This window comes from Peromyscus eremicus, chromosome 4 (assembly GCF_949786415.1).
Source record: "Peromyscus eremicus chromosome 4, PerEre_H2_v1, whole genome shotgun sequence".
NCBI classification, from domain to species: Eukaryota; Metazoa; Chordata; class Mammalia; order Rodentia; family Cricetidae; genus Peromyscus; species Peromyscus eremicus.
In genome coordinates this window covers 111,103,157-111,128,303 of record NC_081419.1, presented here as the reverse complement: position 1 = coordinate 111,128,303, position 25,147 = coordinate 111,103,157, and the positions used below count along the sequence as shown (strand labels likewise).

General features: G+C 46.7%; 1 protein-coding gene across 1 annotated transcript in view; it reads left to right on the top strand.

Annotated features, from left to right (window-relative positions):
* Jag1 (jagged canonical Notch ligand 1) overlaps positions 1–21,544 on the top strand; it is a 34,907-nt gene extending 13,363 nt beyond the window's left edge. The window contains exons 4-26 of the mRNA XM_059261508.1: positions 889–1,143; positions 2,697–2,757; positions 6,422–6,552; positions 6,894–7,013; positions 7,823–7,936; positions 9,121–9,234; positions 9,860–9,973; positions 10,578–10,624; positions 10,920–11,093; positions 11,591–11,741; positions 12,675–12,839; positions 13,266–13,379; positions 13,904–14,017; positions 14,111–14,224; positions 14,391–14,507; positions 14,978–15,005; positions 15,458–15,543; positions 16,613–16,726; positions 17,332–17,441; positions 17,532–17,765; positions 17,975–18,106; positions 18,260–18,410; positions 19,269–21,544. Coding sequence (XP_059117491.1) covers positions 889–1,143; positions 2,697–2,757; positions 6,422–6,552; positions 6,894–7,013; positions 7,823–7,936; positions 9,121–9,234; positions 9,860–9,973; positions 10,578–10,624; positions 10,920–11,093; positions 11,591–11,741; positions 12,675–12,839; positions 13,266–13,379; positions 13,904–14,017; positions 14,111–14,224; positions 14,391–14,507; positions 14,978–15,005; positions 15,458–15,543; positions 16,613–16,726; positions 17,332–17,441; positions 17,532–17,765; positions 17,975–18,106; positions 18,260–18,410; positions 19,269–19,726 — 3,218 coding nt within the window. The 3' untranslated portion in view covers positions 19,727–21,544. The remainder of the gene's footprint in view (positions 1–888; positions 1,144–2,696; positions 2,758–6,421; positions 6,553–6,893; positions 7,014–7,822; positions 7,937–9,120; positions 9,235–9,859; positions 9,974–10,577; positions 10,625–10,919; positions 11,094–11,590; positions 11,742–12,674; positions 12,840–13,265; positions 13,380–13,903; positions 14,018–14,110; positions 14,225–14,390; positions 14,508–14,977; positions 15,006–15,457; positions 15,544–16,612; positions 16,727–17,331; positions 17,442–17,531; positions 17,766–17,974; positions 18,107–18,259; positions 18,411–19,268) is intronic.
* Positions 21,545–25,147: the final 3,603 nt, after the last annotated feature.

Here is a 25,147-nt window from a genome sequence, read left to right as displayed (position 1 = left end):
CGTAAGCTTATGAGAAAAGTGAAAGGTTTTTGATGCTGCTAATGGAATGCCAGCTTGAAAGACTTTATGAATGTTTTTGTTTGTTTTTCATGTATTGCAATCCACCCCTTGGCTTTCAGTGGAGAAAATAGAGCTTTTCCAAGAGAAACTTGAGAGTAAAATGGAAATAAAGGTCACTAACCTTACCTGGAATAGTAAAATTTCTTTAAAAGTAAAATTTGCTGAGGAGCAGCCTTCTATAACATTTAGGAGTTTTTGCAAATTAGTGTGGCCAGCAGCAATATGTTCGGAAAGTTGGCAAAGGACACAGCAGAGGAACAAATACAAATGGTCACTGTCACCGAAGGCCAGTTAAAACAGACACTGTTTTATCTATTGTGTGGAGATCAGACTATGGTACGGCTGCTGATGCAGTTCTTTGTGCTGTTGGAAGACAGACCTGAAAGGCTTTGCTGGCAGGTAGTTGGGGAATCATCCGTGGATGGACTGTTGTCTGTGTACATATTCCGAATCTGCACTAACGGTCTTAGGGTATTTCTTGCTGCTGGCTCCACAGTCATGAGTGGATGCATTCAACATGCTTGTTGCAGCTTTGAATAGCAAGAGGCTCACTTCAATGGCTTGAGTGCCTATAGATCAGGGATGAGTTGCATTTATTTAATGGTATTTCCAGGCAAGAAAATATATGAAGCATGTGGCAATGAGTTAAAGTGATGAATTGGCATACAGGGAAGAGGGTACAGCTTTTCCCATAACTGTTTGTTTGTTTGTTTTTTTTTTTTTTTGTACTGTGTGTGTTTGTTTATAGTCCGAAGGTAGCCAAAATTGTCAGAGCAGAAGATGCTAATGTGAACGTTAATGAGTTTCATCTTTTTTTTCCCCCTCTAGAACCTGATAGCATAATTGAAAAGGCCTCTCACTCAGGCATGATAAACCCCAGCCGGCAATGGCAGACACTGAAACAAAATACGGGGATTGCCCACTTTGAGTATCAGATCCGAGTGACCTGTGATGACCACTACTATGGCTTTGGCTGCAATAAGTTCTGTCGGCCCAGAGATGACTTCTTTGGACACTATGCCTGTGACCAGAATGGCAACAAAACCTGCATGGAAGGCTGGATGGGTCCTGAGTGTAACAAAGGTATGCGTGCCTGCAGCTGGGGGGATTGACAAATGCCATTGGCCTGTCACTTTTGGTGCCAAGTTCTCACCCTTACAGCAGTCAGGTGGCAGGGTGGGATGTTACTGTTATCTTGGACCAAAGCATGAAGATGCTGTGTGTAGAAGATTCTGCTGGTGCCCTGTCCGGATCCCCTCTACCAGCTGGTGTCCCCACCCCCCAGCTGCTGTGACTGTTGGCTGCTAACAGCTCACAGCTGCTCCTTCTCCAGGGAGTTGTCCTTGGCCAAGCAGGAGCCACTCTCTGCCCCATCCTTGCCGGGGAACAGTGACTGAATGACTGACACGGGGAGGGGGGTGTTACAAAGGCCAGCCCCTTTGCTTTAACCCTGTGGAATAAGATTCACACTCCAGGGGTTCCCCTGGGGTCTTGCTGAAATCAGACCCCAGCTGAGGCCATATCCTTGCTCAACTCCTCCTTCAGTCTCATCTGCCTCCCCATTCCTCTCTCCTATTACCACATCTCCGCCTCAGACTGTTTCTGAGGAGCCTGATGCCAAACAGGAACAGGCTAGGCCAGTGATGGTTGAACAGACAATGCCATGGGGAATGACCACCCCTGGGCTCACGTGTCACTGCTGCAAGTTTCCCTGGGCATCTTTGTAGCACTAAGGTGGAGGAGGGGGGTGTGAGATGGTTACCTTGTACTTTCATATTCCTTACGATTGAACCCGTCCAAAGGAGTCTAAGCCTTTAGAGTCCCTTGCTGTCTTTTGTCCCTTATGCTACTAAAATGAAGTAATTCTAATTTCTAGCAAATAGAGTGGGGGATCCCAGGTCATATGCTATGCCCTCACGGACATATAATGTACCTTGCTGATTTGCACAATAATGAAATAAACTCCTTTGTTTATCTTTGAATTGTGAGGGATGGGGCATGAGAGGGCATATGGCCTCTAGGGCAGTAGTCTTTTCTTCAGTGCTGGTATGATAGTAGTCTCGTTTAAAGGATGGCACTTCTGGAACTGATGACAGGAGGAATTGCTCAATATAGTTTAAATAATTGCATTTTAAAATTAAACAGCAATTACTTAAATTCTCTAATGTCAGTGTTTTTTTTTTTTTTTTTCTAAGTGTCTGCTTGATTTCTTTCTTTCCCATGAGCGAGTATAGAGTTGCTTTGTGAGGCTACTTGGCCACAAGATTAGCCTGCCTTGTTCTTTAGCCCTGTGGGATTGTTGAAACCAGGCATTTAGTGGGAGGCTCCCCTGAAGATCCTGTGGTGGGACAGTGTTAAGGTGGGAAGGCAGGATGTCTTTATCTGTCTCTTGGTGAGGGGAACTGGGCCCAGGCAAGGCTCAAGGAATAGACATGATAAGGGATTTCCCCTATCATGTATCTTCATTTTGTCTCTAAGCAGTATTGTACTTTCAAGATCTGCTAACATGGCCTTGATGTTTAAATCTGCATTTGTTATTTGGGTCCCCAGTTTTATGCACTAAGCCATTCTCACGACAGTGGCCTGCAAGGCGTAGGCAATGCTGTGAACTAATGAAACTTTCTGGTCTTTTGCAGCTATCTGCCGACAGGGCTGCAGTCCCAAGCATGGTTCTTGCAAGCTCCCCGGTGACTGCAGGTAAATGACCAACTGATCTTCAGTAATTTCTCCTTTTTTTCTCTCTTGGATGCAGCACAGAGACTGACTTCATTGTGAATGTGCCTCTTTTTCTTTGGAGGATGAAAAAGATGGGTGGGTGGGTGGGGGGAACAAAACAGGCACATCCCAAGCTTATTAAATCATACCAGCTGTTTGGTGGAATGCACTTCTCCTTTGGTCCAAAAAAACCCCAAACCAACAAGACTTAACGGGCGTAGCTGGCATCTTCCTGTATTAACTGTTCCGTAAATTGATAAGACGTGTTTGTAATCTTCCTTGAGTGCTGATGGACTGGACTGGGATGTAGCTTTGTTTCCTTGTGCCTCCCCCTCCACCCTGGCTTTTCCTCTGTCACCCTCCCCCACTTTTCCCATCAATAGGCGAAAGTCCAGCGCTCTTTAGAATGGGATTAGTACAATCTCCTGGCCCCTTTGCAGGCGGGAGCTGGGCCGGTGCTGAGAGGTTAATGGCTGTGCTGGAATCTGCTCAGTTGAGTCTGATGAATGTAGACTTTGCTGCTGGCCTTTGAAGTCTGTTCTTTATGGTCCGGGACAATACTGAAGCCAAGCGGAAACCTAGCCTGCCTGTTTCCCCTTCCGATGCCGGTTTGGGGGGCTTTTTGAAATGTACATTATGCCAATTTGGAAAGGCCTTGTTTCAGGAAATACCTTTGGTGTCCGTGGCATTTTGACTGGCCTCACGCTTTATTCTCCCCCAAGCCTTTAAGAATTAGCAAATCCAAGGAGACACTAAGTGGACCCCTCAGTCCTGTCGCCTTTGCTCTAGAAGGCTGCTCTGGCTTGAGCCAAGGGTGGTTTCTGAACAGTCTAAAGGCACAAACTCATAGAATGAGGTACCCAGGGCTCTCACTGAAATGTAGTTCTTGATTTTTGAGGGTGGTTGTGTTGTCCCCAAACTATAGAATTAACAGAGAACTGTTGGAAGTGTAGATTCCTGGCGCTACCCTACTGCCACTGACTTCCCAGCCCTTAGTTGGGCCTAGGAGTGTGAATTTGACAACCTCACTGAGTGATTTCTCCCTTAGTAACCGTGAAGGCGGCTACTGCTCTAACTGGTCACTTATACGCTTGACCTTGATGACTCTTAACTGCGCCCTGTGTTCTCTTCCTGAGCCTTGGGAGGGCTGACTTGAGGCTGAAGCGAGATTCAAGGCAGCTGGAAGCAAACTAAGAACAGGTTGTCCTGGAGTTGTTTCTTCCTGCTTTCTGCAAGTCGATGTGCAGGAAGCGTGAACAGGATTTGCCCACTACAGATGTGCCTAGTCGCAGCTGACTGTGGCGTCGTCTAACAGCATCTCTGTCCTAGACCAAGCAGAAAGCCACCTACAGTGACTCTGCTAATGGCGGTTGTTCTGGAGAAAGTAAGAGTGCCAGTTATGCTCGGGCCCTGGAGCCTGCTCCCAGCTCAGATGAGTATCAGCCAGCCGACTGAGATGTGTGCTACTGTCATCAGAATAAACATACTGCTGGCCAGGGGAGGTCCCTCCCAGCCAGAACAACAGGCTTTGTTTCCAGAATTGAGCCCTTTCTCCTTCCAAGTCTCACCTCCCACTCCCTGCCCAGACACGCACCAGTGCCCTTATTTACTTAAGGTGCAACTTTCCCACACGCCATTTGCATAGTCTCTCAGCCCAGTTCCTTCTCTCTGCCTTGAAAGAATATCAAAACAGAACCTTCCAGCTAAGGAAGTTCAGGTTGGGTCCTGCTCCAGAAATAGTTGCATGGCGAGTTACCTGTAAGTTGTCTTTTGGATTATGTATTACATGGACTTTTTTTTTTTCCTTGACTTCACTGGTTTTGTTGTGCTCAGTTAGACTCGGGTTGCCCCTTTCTGGGTATACAGGCTGGTTTAGTGCCAGCCTGCCAAAAATATCAAACTTAATTATGAATCATCATCTCAGGAAAGTCTCTCAGTTTCTCATGAGAATGCTAATCATCTATCATTACACTGGAATAACTTGGTAGATGTCTCTGTTAGGGTCAGGATTTTTATTTGTTTTTGTTTGAAGTCCTCCATGGCCTCCTGTGGTTGCTTTTTTATGCTTGGGCATTGAACCTTCATTAATTAGGAGGTTAGGTTGGGTCCTCAGCTGTCCTGCTTGGTTTTATTAGGCAAACTAAAGAAGCATAACCATCCTTCACTTGGGACATTGAGGGAAGACATCAGTTCCCTTATGTCTTCTAAGTTAAGAATACTGATCTGACAGACTGGCTTCCTACCCTCCTACCTCCCATTAACTTGGGTATCTGCTTCTGAAAATTATTCCCACCAAATGACATACTTTGTTCTTAGGTCAGTCTTTTAAATAGTCACCTGTCATTTCAGCTGATGATCTAGTTTACAGACAGCAGAAGCCTGTGTCTGATTAACTTTCAGCCCCACATTCTGGTGGCTGTCAGTGTTTGGGTGCGGATGGCTGTCTTGAGAAGTTAGGAAGTAGTCAGGATTCTCAAGGGTTCAGTGGCTTCTCAGCCTGGGTGATTAGCTAATAGCTAGATTTCTATAATTTTCCCATGACCAGGATTTGCTCTTTGCCTCCAGCTCTCTGGAACTGAAAGCCCTTCCTTCTGGTTGGGGAGGGAGGGAGGACCACCAGGGGGTGGGGGTTTTTTTGTTTTTTTTTCCTTCCTCCAGAGTCACAGCTGAGAGGTTTCTACAGAGTTGGATCTGACCCTGCATTTCCCTAGGCTCTGCTCTGGGCTGATTCTGCAGGACCTACATTTGCTCCATCTTCATGCTCCGGCTGCTTGCCGGCCCCCGCCTTTCCCCAGCCCCTTTGAGACTGATTCTGAGAGGGAGGTTCAAGTTGCAGAGGGCTTGGAGACCTTGCCCTCCCCTACCCCAGGTGAAGGTTTATGTTTGTGTTTCTGTTTGGGCATCAAAAGTTCCATGTGACCTCAAAGGAGTCTGTTGAACAAGGTACTTATAAGGGAAACTCAACTCCCCCAAGACTACATAAACCAAGCTGACCCCCGTCTTCCCCCTCCCCCTCTTACTTTCTAAAGTGAGAAATAACTATAAATCAGCATGCCTGGCCGGGGTAATGGGTCATGAATTATCTATGGGATTGTTTCCTAGCACTCTTGCCCCCCCCCCCTTCCTACAGAGATGGGTGTAGAGATCTACGTCTTTGTAATGAGGTTGCTCTCCTTCCCTCCTGTTTGAGTCTACAGATCCAGTGAGCTGCTCCCCTGCCGCCCTCTTGTCTCATTGAGTTCTGTGCACTGAGGTTGTACGGAGTAGGGCTTCACGTGCAGCATTGCAGGGTTGTATGGCTGTGGTCGCCAGAAGCTCCTTCCCCTTGTATGGTCTGTCCTGACTAGGACCTGGGATTGATTTATGCCAGTCCCTACCCCTTAGTTCATTCCTGGGAGCCTGGGAAGAGAATGGCTTTGTGGAGGGCACCCCATGCTGGCTGCTCCCCAGACAACTCTGTTTTTGTTAGGGGAGGCTGAGAGGACACCCTTTGTCCCAACTGTGAAAGTGTTCACACAGAACTCCCTGCAAGTCTGAGAAGTCGGCTATCCTGTCCTTCCTGACAAAACAAATAGCTGTGTGTTATAATTATGTGCGTCTCTGGCTGCTCAGAAGGCTAAGGAAGGGGTTTGCTGTCTGTCTGCAGGTGCCAATATGGTTGGCAGGGCCTGTACTGCGATAAGTGCATCCCGCACCCGGGATGTGTCCACGGCACGTGCAATGAGCCCTGGCAGTGCCTCTGTGAGACCAACTGGGGTGGACAGCTCTGTGACAAAGGTACGACCACAGAGGAGCCTTGGGGTGGCGTGAGAACTTGACAGCAGTTGGGGGAACTGAGGTTACGCGGTAGAACGACATTAATACCACTTCTGGTTTTCTGGTGTTGCTGGAGCTAAACCCAGGGTCTTGTGGATGCTAGTGCCCTACCCACTATTATAGGTACAGCCCTGGCCCTGTTTAACTTTCTACAAGGCCTCTTAGTAGGACTGTTTGAATTTAAAGTTGTAGGTTGATTATTTGGGGTGAGCCATATCTTTAAAACTTGCATGGCCTAGAACTGGGACCAGTTAGCAGTTTTTTGTTTTGTTTCGTTTCATAATTTTCGGGTCTTTGGGCAGATCTGAATTACTGTGGAACTCATCAGCCTTGTCTCAACCGGGGAACTTGTAGCAACACTGGTCCTGACAAATACCAATGTTCCTGCCCTGAGGGCTACTCAGGACCCAACTGTGAAATTGGTAAGTGGCCCAAGCTAGGCGGGACCCCTTTGCCTTCATTTTCTGTCCACTTCATTTGAAAATCAAATAGTTTTTTTGTTTGTTTCATTCTTTTTTTAAAGACACAAAATTGGGTGGGTAGGGAAGGGGGGTTTGGATTTGGGAGAATTTGGGGGAGGAGGTGAATATGATCAAAAGTACAAAATAGGAAATTCTTAAAAAAATAAAATAAAATTTGGAGCTGGGAAGTGGTAGCTTGAGGTGTCAACATTGATGGTCACCAAAGGATTTGGGGTTTATTTGTAGCTAAATTCTGTGACTCAAATGCAGGACAGGGCTAGACAACTGATGAACAGAAGCTAGCTTATTTTATTTAGAATTAGTCAAGATGGCATTGTTTTTTGATAATAGCCTTCACACACATTCATGGAGAACCATGACAAACGGAAAAATCCCAAAAGAAAAATCAGTACACTTAACACACCTGTAAAAAAAAGATGAAACAGCCCCTGTTATCCCAGCCCTTCTGTGAGCCTATGGCACGTCTCCAAATCCCTAGTGCTTTGAGGTGGTGTTGACAGTGGAGGTTGCGGGATTCTAAATGAACCTCGGCTCTAGCAGGTATTGAAAATCTGACTTGAGACAGCTTAGTTGGAAAGTTTTTACCCTCGTCACCCCACAGCAGAGTTACATCACAAACTTGCTTTTGTTGTTGTTGTTATCTGCTTAGGCTAGTCGCCAAGGCAGGAGACTGGATGGTGGCAGGAAGGGAAGGAATAAGGTGTGCCACATGCTGTCCTCCCTCACTGACCCGCTTTCTCGTTACACAGCTGAGCACGCTTGCCTCTCTGACCCCTGCCACAACAGAGGCAGCTGCAAGGAGACCTCCTTGGGTTTTGAGTGTGAGTGCTCTCCAGGCTGGACTGGGCCCACCTGTTCCACAAGTAAGTCAGTCCCAGGTTTTGTCACGTGTCTGTTCTGAAAGATTATTGTGTTAAGAGAGGGTTTGTGGGAGAGACCTGGACTTGACCAGTGTACACGTTAGTGATACATCTACCTTGGTGGGAGAGGACGAGTGGGTACATTCAACAGTTTGGTGCGTGGTCCAATAGCACTTGGACGATTCCCAGAATCCCCTTCCTAACCACCAAGGTGACTAGTGATGTGTCTGTGATGGATAGAATCGGATTCCCTTGCATGTGAGTTTTGGACTTGTCTCCCCTAGTCCTGTGGTACGAGAATTCAGATCAACCTTTGAATATTGTCAGAAGGCTTTGAGAGAAGGAGTTGAGTTGCAGCTTGGCTGTGAGGCTTGACCATGTTGTTGGTGTGCTTCTCAGTGAAGAGCTCTGGTCACACACAATACCAGAATTAGGCAATCTGTGGTCTTTAATGAGTTCCTGGAGCATGAGGGTTCAGCCAAGCCTGAAAACCACTGTCCTTGGCACCTTAGGAGCAGTATGTGGCGTGGTTAAGGATGTGGGTTCTGGAGGTAGTAGGTGCCCCTGCCCTTGCCCTGACTTCTGAAGCCCCAGCAGTCCTTTCAACCTTTCCTGTGCCCTCTTTAACCGGGGCAGAAGCAGTTCTCCTCTGTGAGGATTGTCAGTCAGTCTCAGTGTGCAAATTTATAAATCAAGTGTGGCACACATTATAAATGAATGAGATCTCTGATGGGGCCTTTTGCAGCCTCTGTGTATGTGAGTTTGGGGAAAACTTGTAAGCAATTCACAGGAATAAGATTTTCCATGTGTAAGAAGGTTACATTTCCATGCCTCTTCTTTTTGATCTCTGAGCCAAGAAGGAAAGAGTTCTCTTAAAAGTAAAGATAAAGCAGATACGAATGTCCCTTGTCACCACTAAGTTGATGCTCTGTATGTCTCCAACTACATTTCTTTCCCTCGCTGCTTAGGGACGGATTAACTGAACTAGGGCAGTGGGGGATTTAAAGCTAAAATCAAGGCTTGGGCCTGTTCATTACCTTCCTTACTCATGGCTTTCCTTAGACTTGTAGCAGACGTCCAGTTCCTAGGTGAAGGCTCTTCTTCTGGAGGGTGCTGCTGCATTATCTAATTGCCAAGTGGATCAAATGAAATTAAACTGCTGCCCCTCTCTTGTTCTGGTTGGACAGACATTGATGACTGTTCTCCAAATAACTGTTCCCATGGGGGCACCTGCCAGGATCTGGTGAATGGATTCAAGTGTGTATGCCCGCCCCAGTGGACTGGCAAGACATGTCAGTTAGGTAAGAAAACTCTTGTGACCATAATTCTTAGCCAAGGTTGGCTCTGCTCATTAGAGCTGTGCGGAAAGATGAGCATGTGGCCAGCAGTGAGTGTGTGTGTATTTGCACTCCATCATACTAAGTAATTTATTATCGGGGTCTAATGGGCCTGGGAGAAATAACTTACATGCAAATGGCCTAGCATTTTTAGGTCCTGTGGGAAAGTCCTGGGATTCCTTGAACCATGTCAATGGTCTGTCCGAGGAGTGTTCAGCTGGGTTCCCAACAGGGATGACCTCTTGAGGGATGAGCTGTCCGCATTCTCTTTGCCACATTTAAACCCCAGCAACTGGGGCTGCACTGGATTTTGCCCAGAACTGCCTGGTGTCTTTCCGCCATTCTGTTGGGGGCTGGTTGTTAGCCAGCACCCCTAAGGAAAGTTATCAATTAGAGTCCCTTATTGGATAATGGCTGGGGAGAGGGCTCCCATGCTCCAAATAGAGGACACCTACTCTTTCTTATTTAGCTAGCTTGTTAAAATGTCTGCTGTTTCAGACCAGCTCTATGGTGTTTCTTTTCAAGAGGATGGTGCGGGGGAGGAGGTGCAAACCCCCGTTTGTCAGTGCTCACCCGTGCTTCTTTTCAGATGCAAATGAATGTGAGGCCAAACCTTGTGTAAATGCCAGATCCTGTAAGAATCTGATTGCCAGCTACTACTGTGATTGCCTGCCTGGCTGGATGGGTCAGAATTGTGACATAAGTGAGTGACTTTGTGTCTGTTTTGATTTCTCTCTCTCTCTCTCTCTCTCTCTCTCTCTCTCTCTCTCTCTCTCTCTCTGTGAAACTTGGTTGATGGTGTCTCTTATCTATTTATCCCCCTGCCATCCATTTGTCTTACAGAAATTCCCTAGTCAGTAGGGTGCTACAGGATGTCAGAGGCCTAAGCACTAGAGTAGGGGAGGGATGGAGCCCGCTGCCGCCGCGGTGCGCGGTGTATGAGCTGTGCAGGCACTCTCTGGCTGAATAGAAGGAAAACCTTATATTATAGCGGGAAGGGGATGTTTTTGGAGAGGGAGTGGTCAGGCTAGCACAGCAAGGAAAACATACAATTTATCAGGCTTGTTAGCTGCTAAAATTGGGCATATTCTGATAAGGTGATTAAAACAATGATGTGAAGTTTCACTCCCTTGTCTGGGAGGATTAGGGAGGGTCCCCACCCAGTGTAAAAACTTTATCTCACCGGAAGCACAGGGAAATCTGATTGAAACTTTTATCAGCCCTGTACTTTTCAGGTAAGCCCGATTGAATGTTATGAGCCTCTTTAACATGATGACTTGTTTATTTATTTATTTATTTTTTTTAAGATATTAATGACTGCCTTGGCCAGTGTCAGAATGACGCCTCCTGTCGGGTACGTAAGTCATTGCTTAAATGGGAACAATCTTAAGATTTGTATGTGATACTAGGAGAGCCTTGTCCCTGTGGGATTACAAATGCGGGTGAAATGCTGAGCTTCTCACCAACCCTAGCCTTCGAGGGCCATTTAAAGGCATGAATTCAGAACTGCTAGTCCACACCAGAGCTTAGCATGTGGCCATGTCAGCGGATTGCCAGAGCTACAGCAGTCATGATAAAACACTGACGTTCTGTGGTTTCGAATACATAGAAAATGTGCATGTGTTTCTCTCCCCCTTCTCCTTTTCCAGGATTTGGTTAATGGTTATCGCTGTATCTGTCCACCTGGCTATGCAGGCGATCACTGTGAAAGAGACATCGATGAATGTGCTAGCAACCCCTGCTTGAATGGGGGTCACTGTCAGAATGAAATCAACAGATTCCAGTGTCTGTGTCCCACTGGTTTCTCTGGAAACCTCTGTCAGGTGAGTGGAGGCAAAAACTGCAGATCGCCAAGCTTTACCGTTGAAACCTTTTCTCCGCCACCCTCCCTTGCCCCGTCTCCACCCTCCCCAGCCCCCTCTCCACCCTCCCTTGCCCCCTCTCCATCCTCCCCAGCCCCCTACCCTACCCTAGTGCTTAGGCCTCTGACATCCTCTGGCACCCTACTGACTAGGGAATTTCTGTTAGACAAATGTGGGTAGAAGCGGGTGTTGATGAATGAGTTTCTTCTTCATGACTGTGGCCTGTTTGCTTGGCTTTGAGTCGCATTACATAGCCCCGTTTCTGCTCTGTCACTCTGCCCTGTGATTTAATGATTTTCTGGGATATGGCAGGCCCTAAGGGTTATATAGGTCTGTTGTGTGTAGGGTGTCTCCGTGTAGAAGTGGTTGGAGGGGTCAGTTGTTTACTGCCCAGAGACGTGATGGTGACACCCTTGCTTTCCTTTGACCCTCTCCTTCGTACTCCTGTCCCTTGACAGCTGGACATCGATTACTGCGAGCCCAACCCTTGCCAGAATGGTGCCCAATGCTACAATCGTGCCAGTGACTACTTCTGCAAGTGCCCTGAGGACTATGAGGGCAAGAACTGCTCACACCTGAAAGACCACTGTCGCACAACCCCCTGTGAAGGTACCTCCATCCCCTGGACCTGTCTGTCTCTAGACTACCTCCTGCCACCTCCCCCTGAATAGTGGTTATGGGGGGAGGAAAGACTTGCAGATGGGAAATACTTTGTCGGATCACTTAGGGAAACAAGAACATATGGAGCTAATCTGTCAGGCTGCCAGTTGGGAGACCCACGTGTATGAGTAGCCCAAGGGAGAGAATGTGAAATCCATTTGTCATTCCAGTTCAGAGGTGGCCGAGTTTGTGACAAAAAGAATTACTCCAAGGGGCACTGTCAGTGGCCCTCTGTCGCAGTGGGGAAGTTTTGGGTTTGCATAGGTTACAGTGGCCATGGCAGGGTGTTGGCCGCTGACATTTAGAAAGTCACTAGTACTTGACACTTTTGTGTGTGTGTGTGTAGTTCATTTAAAAATAAGTACATTGGCCTATAGCTACTCTCTTGGGTAGTATAACTTTAAACTTACGTAGGTTTGTCCTTTGGCTTTGCTTAAGATAGAGAAGGAGAGCCAGGTAGTGGTGTTGCACACTTCTAAGTCCCAGCACTCAGGAGGCAGAGGCAGGTGTTTCGAGGCTAGCCTGGTCTACAGAGTGAGTTCCAGGACAGCCAGGGCTACGCAGTAAAACCCTGTCTCAGAAAACCGAGAAAGAAAGAGATGAAGTGTGAAGGTGGTCTGTCTTCTTTGACAAGCATTTAACAAATCAGATGTTAAGGTGCGACGTACAAGTAACTTTAAAAAATATTCTGTCCACTCGGGAGTCTTAATTTTACCTATCATAGGAACATTGTTGGGTTTTGGTCCCCAAGTGCCTCTTGATATCTTAACTCATTAGCCCAAGAGTGACCCTCTCCAATCAGGCAGGCATGGGCTAAGTCCTCTGCTTAGAAATGCTATTTGTGGGTGTGCGGTTGGAGTCTGATCCCAAGCCTGTCTTCAGTGATTGACAGCTGCACTGTGGCCATGGCCTCCAACGATACGCCTGAAGGGGTGCGGTATATCTCCTCTAACGTCTGTGGTCCCCATGGGAAGTGCAAGAGCCAGTCGGGAGGCAAATTCACCTGTGACTGTAACAAAGGCTTCACCGGCACCTACTGCCATGAAAGTAAGACTCCACTGGGAATTGGGAGCCCAGTGGGTACCGAGCTTGGGGAGCATTTGTGTTTGAATTGCTTTAGTCAGAAACAAAGTTAGAGGAGACCAGTAAAGGTTTGTTTAGATCTCATATGGGGGTAGTAGTCAATTGATAAGACCACCAATAGCCTCTTGAGCTTCCCAAGATGAATCTTACTTATTCGAGTGGTCCCTCTTTTCTGTAGAAGTTTCTTCTCCAGTCAGGCCTACCAAATAAGCCAATGTGTGAGGGTCTTAAAGAAAACGGGAGGTATCTTCTAGAAGTCCCTGGCTAGAAAGGGTGGTGGTGTTTCTAGGCGCATTCTCAGGAGGCAGCTGTGAAAGTCACCAGGTAGTGCTGGATGACATCATGATGTGCCCTTCCGCTCCTCATTTTCCCTTGCACTTCCTTTCACAGATATTAACGACTGTGAGGGCAACCCTTGTAAAAATGGTGGCACGTGCATCGATGGCGTTAACTCCTACAAGTGTATCTGCAGTGACGGCTGGGAGGGGGCCTTCTGTGAAACCAGTGAGTTGCAGCGGCCTTGGGGAACAGATGGCTCCAGGGTGAGGGATGAGGGTGGGTGGGGTGGAACGAGGTTACCACCTTCCCTTGGGAAGCCTTCCTTTGCGGTCTTCCTGAGATTTCCATTACGGTGGCTGTAATGGCCTCATCTCATGTATCTCCTTGGCATTTATTAAGGCTTCTGGGCAACAGTGGGGAGGAACCACTGCTGGGGAATGATGGAAATAGATTGGTAGTTAGAATGAGTGCCTGGAAGGAACCTCTCTGATTTGATTGTAATTTCTGTCCATCTTGATTTTAATTGCCATGGGCATTCCAGAAGATTGTATCCTGTCTTCATAACTGTATTCATTCCTCCTAGCTGGGAACTTCTTGAAAAGGGTGATTATATTGAAGTCCTAGGATCAACTCACTTGTTCTCGGGAGGCAGCATAGAAAGCCAGGGTTGGATCTCACCATAGGAAAGATGCCCCTTATTATCACGAATGGACTTGGAATCTTCTTCAGCTGTGTCTCTTTGGTTCTAGACATAAATGATTGCAGCCAGAACCCCTGTCACAATGGGGGTACATGTCGAGACCTGGTCAATGACTTTTACTGTGACTGCAAAAATGGATGGAAAGGAAAGACTTGCCATTCCCGTAAGTGTAGCTGCCAGGGTCCTCCTGTCTGTCTTCTGTGGGAGGGGAGCTCTCCAGCACAGACATTCATGCTCGAAGGTCTTTCTTCTTCAGGTGACAGCCAGTGTGACGAGGCCACATGCAACAATGGCGGTACCTGCTATGATGAAGGGGATGCATTTAAGTGCATGTGTCCTGGTGGCTGGGAAGGAACAACCTGCAACATAGGTAACCTTCTGCCTTAGGTGGGACTTGCTGTGTGCATGGCCATCATCTGTGCTTTCCTGCCACTAGGCTCCTGGGACTCAATGATCATTCTCTTGGGTCTGGTTCTTGCCCTCTCAGACCATCTTGGATCCTCAGGAAGTGGTGGTCTTAACCTTTTGTCTTACAGCCAGAAACAGTAGCTGCCTGCCAAGCCCCTGTCATAATGGAGGCACCTGTGTGGTCAACGGCGAGTCCTTCACCTGTGTCTGCAAAGAAGGCTGGGAGGGACCTATTTGTACTCAAAGTGAGTGGCCTCCCTTGAATTCTTCCTGGGCTACTGCAGCCTGTCCTTGACACTCCTGGGGATTTGGAATCGAAACCAGAAACACTGCTGTTTGATGTCTGCTTCTGTATCACCTGGGTCCTTATTAATGACTTGATGGGATACAGCCCTGACCTGGCCATGAGAAAGTCACCCGTGAGATAAGTGGGGACAGATGGTTTCTCTGTTCCCAGCTCTGGGTCTGACCAGCAGCCTGCCTCCTTCCATTCCACCCCCGCCCCCTGCCCCCATTCCCTACCAGGGCCTCTTCCTGTGTACATGTATCCCACGGCAAATGAAACTGAGTATGATCCAGGCCTGCTTCCAATTTAGACTAGGTTTTCAACCTATCTGACTGGTGTTAAGTGTGACTTTATCATTTGAGTGTTATGGAAATAAATAAATATGATTTTGATGGAGACCCCCAAAGTTAAGTTGTTTTTTCTTTGCAGATACCAATGACTGCAGTCCTCAGCCTTGGTAAGTGTGGCAACCTTTTAAGCTAGTACTTGGCTGTAAGGTGATGGGAATCTCCAGGGATGAAGTTGAAAATGTAGGTTCTGATTCAGGAGATCTGTGGAGTGGGGCTGTGAGTTTCTAACAAGCTCCCAGGTGACCCTGTCCTGCTGCTCTGTGGACCACACTTTAATTATCCAGGTTGTGTCTTCATTTAGAGCAATGATTCTCAACCTTGGGCTGCACACGCGAATTACCTGGGGAGCTTTTAAAAGTCCCAGTGCCTGGGCTGCAACCGAGACCTAGAAAATTAGATTCTCAGGGGGTGGGACCTAGGCATCAGGATCTTTAAGCGCCTCAGTCAGCAGCAGATATGGCCTGGGGTGAAAGCTGATGTCTGTGGCAGGCATGGCTTCATGTGATGGATGGGTTGTAGACCTGGATGTTGGTAACAAAGGTCACCTTTGATTTCTTAGTTACAACAGCGGGACCTGCGTGGATGGAGACAACTGGTATCGGTGTGAATGTGCCCCGGGTTTTGCTGGGCCGGACTGCAGGATAAGTAAGTACCACTGTATCTCATTTTCCCATGGCTTTACTTGTCCACCCTCCTCAGCATTCCAATCTTTCATCTTTAAGGGCAATTAAGACCATGGTTCCAATTAATCTCCTTCATCCAGCTTGGATTTAAATACCCCTGGCTGATACCCTCGCTGCTCATTCTCTGGGTGGCACAGCCTTCCTTGTTCTCAGGGAGCACGTCAGCCATAGGATGACAGCTAAGCTATGAGGGGGCCCTGAGGAAAGTGTTTGCTTCCCTCGTGAGTAGCATGAAACGATGGTCAAGCTGTTGTCCAGGAAGGCAGCTGGGTCTCTGGCTTCTAGAGACCGTTCTGTAGTCTAGGCCCCAGAGAACTGATTAGAATCAAAAAGTGAGAGAAAAACTGAATTCTGAGGTTTTTTTTTTCTACTTTTAAAAACATCTCTCCCCTCCCTACACACACACACACACACACACACACACACACACACACACGCAGAACGTTGTTGTTCTTTTCCTCATATTCTTTGAAATTTCAGTGGTATTTGCAGTCCCACAGCCTGAGGTGGACTTCAGCGCTAGATGGATAGGTTGTATCTGTTTTGCCTACTAAATCAGGCTTTGGCAAAGGACGGTCTGGGGGCCACAGCGGTCCCACCTGTTTCTGTAAGTGAAGTTTTATTGGCACTTGGCTACACTTTTGCTCTTTCTCATTGTCTGCACCTACTTACAGGGTGACACCAGAGTCCAGTCACTGGGACAGACTCTATGGCCCAATGGAGTTCAAATTTTCATTCTGACCCATGATCAGGGAGTGATTGCCAGCCTTGCTGTAAAGGGTACAGTCAGAAGAGAAAGAACCTAAGGAAAAAATGCTGCCTCTCCAAATGTTCTCGGCTTCAGAAGCCAGGACAGGCCTGGTCTTTGGGGGCCAGTGGCCAATAGAGGCTTTATGAGCGACGAGTGATCTGTTTGTTGTGTATGTGGAAATTCGCCAAGCTTGTACTTAGGATCTGGATACTTTGTCGATGTTTGTCAAAAACAAAAAACTCTTTCCACTAAAGCCTGAACTTGAACCCGTTTGTCCTAGACATCAATGAATGCCAGTCTTCCCCCTGTGCCTTTGGGGCCACCTGTGTGGATGAGATCAATGGCTACCAGTGCATCTGCCCTCCGGGACACAGTGGTGCCAAATGCCATGAAGGTAAGTGTGCCAGGGTCTGGCTGCCTGTGTGACTTCTGAGTTGAGTGGGCATTGCAGTCACCATTTGACTGTTCACACTGGGGGCACCATGCTCAAGGAGGAAGGGAACAGCAGGAAGGTAGCTGTTGATTTCTGTTGCCACAAAATCACTGTGTAGCAAACTTCCTTAAATCCTTAAAACCCAGTGGCTTGCAGTATCCGTTTTTGTGGCTTATAGCATGATGGGTGAGCAGAGTAATGATTGCAGCTCCAGTTCTGGTTGACTGGTCATCAGCTCTCTCTGAGGCATGTACTTTTCACAATAGATGGCAAGCACATGGTGGGGGTGGAGGGGGTGGGGGGGCGGGGGGAGGCAGTTGACTGTGAAAGCTCCATTCAGGGGTCTCTCAGGTCACATCTGCTGACACTGCTATAGTCAAGACACCAAAAGTGAGCAGTCAGTGGGGATGGCCAGTGCCCGTGCCTGACATTGCAAGAGGAGCTGTTACCATGTGACAAAGGACATGGGTGTAACTATTTCTTAACAGGGAGGGGGTAAAAAGTTCAGAACCATGATCCAGTCTGTGGAAAAGGAAACCTCCTCCTCAAGCGTCTCCACCTCTCAGTTTCAGGGAGATCTTGCATCACCATGGGGAGAGTGATACTTGATGGGACCAGGTGGGATGATGACTGTAACACCTGTCAGTGCCTGAACGGACGGATCGCCTGCTCCAAGGTAGGGCGATGGAAGTTGCTGTAGTTCTCGGGTGTTAGTCATGGGTAGACATTCCTGCTAAGCCACCGGCTCCTGTTTTCTCCTCCACAGGTCTGGTGTGGCCCTAGACCTTGCCGGCTCCACAAAGGGCACAGCGAATGCCCCAGTGGTCAGAGCTGCATTCCAGTCCTTGATGACCAGTGCTTTGTGCACCCCTGCACTGGCGTGGGCGAATGCCGATCCTCCAGTCTCCAGCCAGTGAGGACCAAGTGCACATCTGACTCCTATTACCAAGATAACTGTGCAAACATCACTTTCACTTTCAACAAGGAGATGATGTCTCCGGTACGTAACTTCTTTAACCGGGGGTGGGAGTGTGTCTGCTTCTTTCAAAGCAGTATGGCAAATGAGGGGGTCCATCTACTTCTCTACAGCCATAAGTTGTCTCTTAGAACAAAGTGAGGCTTGAATCTAGATAATTGAGGCCAGGAGCCTTTTTTTTTCCATTGTTTTACACGAGTGTTTACATGTTTTTGTTTTTTTAATCATTGCAGGGTCTTACCACTGAGCACATTTGCAGTGAATTGAGGAATCTGAATATTCTGAAGAATGTTTCTGCTGAATATTCAATCTACATAGCCTGTGAGCCTTCTCTGTCAGCAAACAATGAAATACATGTGGCCATTGTGAGTATAAGACCATTTCACTGCTCATTATTTGATTACAAGGGAGTTCAGTTAGGCAATATCAAACAGCAACTGCATTGAAAGCATTAGTTATCCTTGCTGTGGTGTTATTTTGAGTGATGACTGCCATCTGATAATTCACTTTTTTTCTAGTCGGCAGAAGACATCCGGGATGATGGGAATCCTATCAAGGAAATTACTGATAAAATAATAGATCTTGTTAGTAAACGTGATGGAAACAGCTCACTTATTGCTGCTGTTGCAGAAGTCAGAGTTCAGAGGCGTCCTATGAAAAACAGAACAGGTGGGTGTCCATTTGGAACATATCCTTTCCTGGTGGCTGTACAATGGATTTGACCACACCGTCCAGGAAAGCCATCAGCTAGGAAAGATCTGACAGTCAGTCACCTCTTGCATCTTAGAAGCCCCTCTACTGGGAAAACTCAGATCCATCAATCTCCTTGCCCAAGGTCATAAAACCTACATCGGTATTGGCTGAAGAAGGCAGAGAGATACACCTGACCCTTCTCTCCCACTAGCACGCTGTATGTACTATCTTGTTGGCAAGCTCCCATGAAGAAGAGGTGTGATCTGAATCCACTGCAAAGTCCTGGGGCAGAGCAGTACCTGCTCCGAGCTGTTGATGCTGCTCAAAGGCAGCTTTGGCTTTTTTGATGCTAGCCCAGCTGGTCCTGAGCACTGAGAGTCACTCACTGGATGGATGGCTTGATGGTCTGTCAGGATATTCAAATTCCCCTTTTGATGATCAGAAACCAGGGCTTCTGACTCTGGGGGTTTGCCTTGTTAATGCTTGTGTTGGTTTTCTGTTGACTCTGAAATTGGCCTTGATCCTGAGCCACGAAAGTAGCCAGACTCCCTGGGACCAGAAGCAACCCCTGTCCTGTGAAGTTGGGAGGGACCAGAGGAGTGCTACTGTGTTTAGCAGGTGCCTCTGCAGACAAATATCTTAGAGGGCCAGCATCTCAGCAATAGTTTACCAAGCTGTGAAGTGACAAACTGTAGCTGCAGTTGTGAAAAGGGACTTGTCTCCCACAGTGCCCCTCTCAGGAACTGAATACAGGAGAACCACTGTTGGTGTTTTTCTGTTCCCATGGTGATAGCTCTTCTTTTTGAGTTCATTGGTCTTTTGCCTCTCTTACAGATTTCCTGGTTCCTCTGCTGAGCTCTGTCTTAACAGTGGCTTGGGTCTGTTGCTTGGTGACAGCCTTCTATTGGTGTGTTCGGAAGCGGCGGAAGCCCAGCAGCCACACGCATTCTGCCTCTGAGGACAACACCACCAACAATGTGCGGGAACAGCTGAACCAGATCAAAAACCCCATTGAGAAACACGGAGCCAACACAGTCCCCATTAAGGATTATGAGAACAAAAACTCCAAAATGTCCAAAATAAGGACACACAATTCCGAAGTGGAGGAGGACGACATGGATAAACACCAGCAGAAAGTCAGGTTTGCCAAACAGCCAGTGTACACACTGGTAGACAGAGAGGAGAAGGCCCCCAGCGGCACACCAACCAAACACCCGAACTGGACAAACAAACAGGACAACAGAGACTTGGAAAGTGCCCAGAGCTTGAACCGGATGGAGTACATCGTATAGCAGACAGTGGGCTGCCACCATAGGTAGAGTCTGAGGGCACCCCGGGGCTTGTAGTTTCTTTAAACTGTTGTCGTATTCCAGTCTGAGGCTGTTGACGTAGAATCCTGTGTTAATTTAAGTTTCGACAAGCTGGCTTCCACTGGCCCTGGTAGTTTCTGTGGTTGGCTGGGAAATCGAGTGCAGCGCTCATGCTATGCAAAAACTAGTGAATGTGCCTGGGTGTACATTCCCCTGCAGCCGACACATCGGGGCTCCCAGGAGCTGCCCAGCCCTAGCCAGGAGCTTCCACTTGTGCCAGCGGTCCTAATGGTGACGCAGCATTAGGATCATAGTTCTATTTATATTTATTGACTCTTGAGTTGTTTTTGTATATTGGTTTTATGATGACGTACAAGTAGTTCTGTATTTGAAAGTGCCTTTTTGCAAGCTCAGAACCACAGCAACTATCACAAATGACTTTATTATTTATTTTTTTTATTGTATTTTTGTTGTTGGGGGAGGGGGGCTTTGATGTCAGCAGTTGCTGGTAAAATGAAGAATTTAAAGAGGAAAAATGTGTCAAAAGTAGAATTTTTGTATAGTTATGTAAATAATTTTTTTATTAATCACTGTGTATATTTGATTTATTAACTTAATAATCAAGAGCCTTAAACCATCATTCCTTTTTATTTATACGTAATGTGTTTAGAACTGAAGGTTTTTGATAGTGTTGTAAGAATATGACTTTTTTTTTCCTTTTTGGTGAACTTTTCTCATTACATGTTGCCTGTAAGCCAAAATTAAGGTGTTTTGGAATAGTAGTTTCTCTTGAAAGGATAAGATAGGCTTCTTCACCTGGGAATACTGATGGAATTTTTTCTTTCCGACGTCAGGTGTTCAAACACTTCCTTTAGAGCATCACTTTAAGACACGTTTTAAGGACTGACTGGGGCAGATTGAGAATTAGTCTAGAACAGGTTTTTTCTTTTTCTTTGTTCTTTTTTCTTTTCTTTTCTTTTTTTTTTTTTTTCCTGCTTTAGACTTGAAAAGAGACAGGCAGGTAATCTGCTACCTAGCAGTTTAAGGGAACGAACTGAGCTATGATTTGCTGTAGCCAGAATGTGAGTGGTTGAATCTCATTCAAAGTATCAAATTCATTGTGTGAAGGCGGAAGCACACCAATCTTACTTTGTAAATTCTGATTCCTTTTCACTGTTCGTATGTAATGCTGAACCACTTGTAGATTTGATTCTGTTGTTGTCTACTGCATTTAGGGAGTATTCTAATAAGCTAGTTGAATACTTGAACCATAAAATGTCCAGTTAGATCACTGTTTAGATTTATCATAGAGTACACTGCCTGCCTTAAGTGAGGATATCAAAGTGCTATTACCAAGTTCAAGATCAAAAAGGCTTATAAGACAGAGTAATCCTGGTTCACTGTTGAGACTGGGAAGATACTTTGTATTGTCCTATTAGTGTTATATGAACATAAGAATGCATCTCTGATGTGTTGTTCCTGGCAATAAATTTTGAAAAGTAATATTTATTAAATTTTTTGTATGAAAACATGGAACAGTGTGGCCTCTTCTGAGCTTATGTAGTTCTTGCTGGCTTTTCCATCCCACTGTTTGGTGCTGCTCATTCAGTCTGATGGAGCATCTGGAAGGGGCCAGGGTGACGCACTTTTGGAGGCTTTCAAACAGCAAAGCTTATCTGAGTTCTTAAAAAAAAAAAAATACCTTGGGGCTGCTGTGAAGGCGGGAGCTGTGGGATCCCTCAATTCCCTGGTTATTTGACAAGTGTGAATACTGCTTGAATAAATACCACTGGATTAATGGCTTGCAGTGTGGAGGTGAATTGTTTGGGAGCACTCATAGGGGATGCCCACTGCACTAACAGGGTTTTAAACAGGTTTGGGATTGGTGTGGGGTGAAGACAGAGACTTAGTACTCTCTCGTTTGTTTTTTCCTCCTAGCTGTTGGGGTTGGATTAATAGCGATACCCTGCTGTCATTATATACCACACCCTATGGCTTTATGTGTATGCGTATCCCTGGAGGTTCTCTTTGCCACACAGTGGGTAGTCTGATGTTTGGGCCCATCTAGTTACCACCTTGACCCAGGGAGTGAGTATTGGGCTGCCTCAACATGCAGACTTTGGGTGATGGATATCTGACTTCCTGAGAATTTCTGATATCAAACTGTCCTCCATATCTGTACAGGGCAAGAGCTGAGGTTCCCGGTAGCTCCAGGGGCCTTGTCTGTTCCCACATGGCGGGGTTCAGGAAGCTGGCCTCTGGTTCCTCTTCAGCAAGGGATGAGTTGTTAAAGCCACATGGACACATTCCAGGGCCTGTGCAGAGTCACCAGGAATTCCCTGCTTCTGGTTAGGAAGCCAGAGCTTACCTTTCTCAGAACACTCCCCAGCACCTAGCATTCAGGCTTATCCACAAGCCCCTGAACTTAATGGTATAACACAAACGGGGTCAGCCAACGTTGAAGAGGCATGTTCTGTTTTTGTCCTTGGGAAGTTTTCTCTTTTTCTACCAGTCTCGGGATTATTCATAGGTAGGCAACTCATTTTAGGATGGATGAAGGGGTTTGAGTGTCCCCAGAACCTCTGTGCATGAACAGAAACCACCAGAGGATTCAGTGTCTCTACCAGCCCTAAGAGTGCCCAACAGTGTTTTGTTTGGGTGCCTCATTGAAGTACTTCAGAAGGACCCAGATAGGGATGAGTTTAGATTCCCACGACATCTTGCCTTGGTGAAGCAATACTTTGTCATTAATCTCTGTGGGTAGACAGCTGGTTTCTGCAAGGTGGGGTCAGAAAAAAAGTAGGGACCCTATAAGCCAGGAGACAGTCTTGTTAAACAGCACCAGATTCAAATAGCAGTCTGAAGTAATACCTTGTTCTGGTGGTTTGTAAACTTGGATTCTGCAGGACTCCAGAATTCCTTGGATAGCTGCCAAGTAGTTTTGTGCCAAGAAAAAAAAAAAAAAATTAATGAGCTTCTGCAGTTCTTCATTCCAGGAGAGAGGTGATCTTGAGATTCATGGGTGTTGCCTTGACGAGCCTTCCGTCCCGACACTGAGTAGTGGGAGGGCATAGGTCAGACTCCTGTGGGCACGGCTCAAAGCCAGGATTGCGGAGAGAAAAGGAAGCAAAGCAGGCCCGGTTATGCTGGGGTCAGGGGTAGAAAAGAGGACTGAGCTTCAGTACTCACGGAGATGTTCTCAGCCCTCCTTAAAGAAGCGTTGGGAGAGAAAAGTCCAGAATCTCACCAGCTCGAATCCTAAGGTTAGAATATACCACGAGACACCAGATGAGAATTACCCTGAAGCTGATGCCTTTACCTGAGAAACTAGCCCCAGATTCTAGACAACTGTGAAGTAGGAGGCAGGTGGACACTTTACTTAACTAAATGCAGGTGAGACTCTCAAGAAGCATGCCTCCCACTTTCTTCAGTGCAGAACTCCAGGCCCATCCCAAGACCCGGTAGGATCAGAACCCACCAAGGTAGGATCTGAGCATCTACATTTGCAACAAGCTTTCGCCTCCGTCCCTTCCCCCTTCTGCTTACACACAGTAAAAACTGAGAACAACTCCACTGAAGTACTAAAGTATATGCTCTTCATTAATTACAATGTTTTTCCTCCTTGTTAAATGAAATTAAATAGCCTGGAAGCCAGTGTGTTGCTAAATTACCACCTGACATCATTTTTAAGTAAAATGATTACACTGCCCCTTAAGCAAGTTGTGGTCTATGTGATTCATCTTTATTAGCTGATCTGAGGGGTCAGTGAGTCAAAGTTAACTTATTTAGTAATATTTCTTTGGTAGAAAGGAGCCAAAGAAAGCAGAGTGTATGGTCCCCACCTTCCTAAATGTTATACCTGCTTGTTTCACAGTGAACAAGTAAGCTGCTAAATATCAGCTGCTTTTAAAGAAAAAACAAAACAAAATCTGTCCTAGAGGCCCTTCGGGGTTTGGACTTCAGCTGAACGAAGCTCCACCACTTCCGTTTTGACTGTGGGTTGCTTTCTTGCTTCTACTGGGAATGAGAAACAGGAGTTCAGAGGTTCCCGGGCTGGGAAGACATAAGCATAGGGGTTATGGGAAGTCTTCTCCTGCTAATGTGTATTTATACTTTGTAAGCTCTGATTCATCCAAGCACTGGAACACAAATCTGCTTCCTGAGGTTCAGTTTTTAAATAGATAGTTTGCAAAAACAACAATTATTTTTCTTAACATTTTCCCCCCCACTGCACAAGCAGCTAAACCTCCTGGCTCATACTATGTCAGTCTCTAACAATGCCAACCATGGCTTGGTTATCTAAGGTAGAATGGGGCCCCCTAGGCAGTTCTTTGAGGTTCTTGTCCCAGAAGCCTTAAAAACAGTTTAGAGGTCATTAGGACAATCTTGTTGCATCACTTCAACTTCATGCGATGTTTCTCAGTGTACTAAAGGTAAGGAATTTTTCCTTGGTGAGCAATTGCTTTCTGGTGGTCATGAAAAGGGCAGGCAAGGTTGGGAGTGGGTGCTTGCAGTGCTGTGGCAGTGTGGTCGCCTGGCAGTCAAGGGACCGGTATGGCATCCTCTGAGACCGTGTCAAAAGGGTGTGGCCCCCTTGCTTTGGACATAGATTCTAGCTGCACTGCTTGCTCTTGCATGCCAGGTACAACCTTTCTGGCATAGAGTGTGTTTCTTTCAAGTCCAAAGCAGCTTTTACAAGTCTCAAATTATGTATCATTATGCACGGGTCCAGTATTAACCTGTGATATGCAAGTCAGGGAAATTATCTTACAGTAAAGGCTCTTAAATCCAGTAAGAACCTTGAATGGAAGTCTGCCCATAGCCTCCCCAACCCGCCCCTCTGAAAATACCCACCCCAGAGTACCAAGGGTTGAATTCTTTATCCACAGAGCAAAAGCAGTCACCAGCAACATGAAAGATGCAGCTTTGTTTTAAAGTCATGTTGTCCTGGCAGGGCGTGTGTGGGGCTCCTGGTGACTCCAGGGGAGGCACAGGTTTGCAGCTTCTAATGACTACTCAGGCAGCCATACTGATTGTCCCCTCTGTGGTTAGCATAAGGAGGGTGAAAAGCTTCTTTGCTTCATCCTCACAGAGACATGTGCAGTTGAAAAGTCTTCATCACAGAGTTGCCGAATGCTAGTATAAGCAGTGATCTTCCCCATCAAAGGATCCCAGAAGGGCAAACTGAGGCGTCAAGAGGCTTGGGAATTGTTCAGACAGCAACAGCCAGGCCTAGAACTTGGGAGCCCTTCCTTCCTGGGCTGCTCAGTGTTATGCTTCATCTGGGAACTTACCGGATTTATACCAGGATCCAGCCTTGGCTGAGATCTCCATGAAGCGCTGTGATTTGTGCTAAACAGGAAATAAATACAAAAGCTCATGGAGCCTCCAGGGAGAAGACAC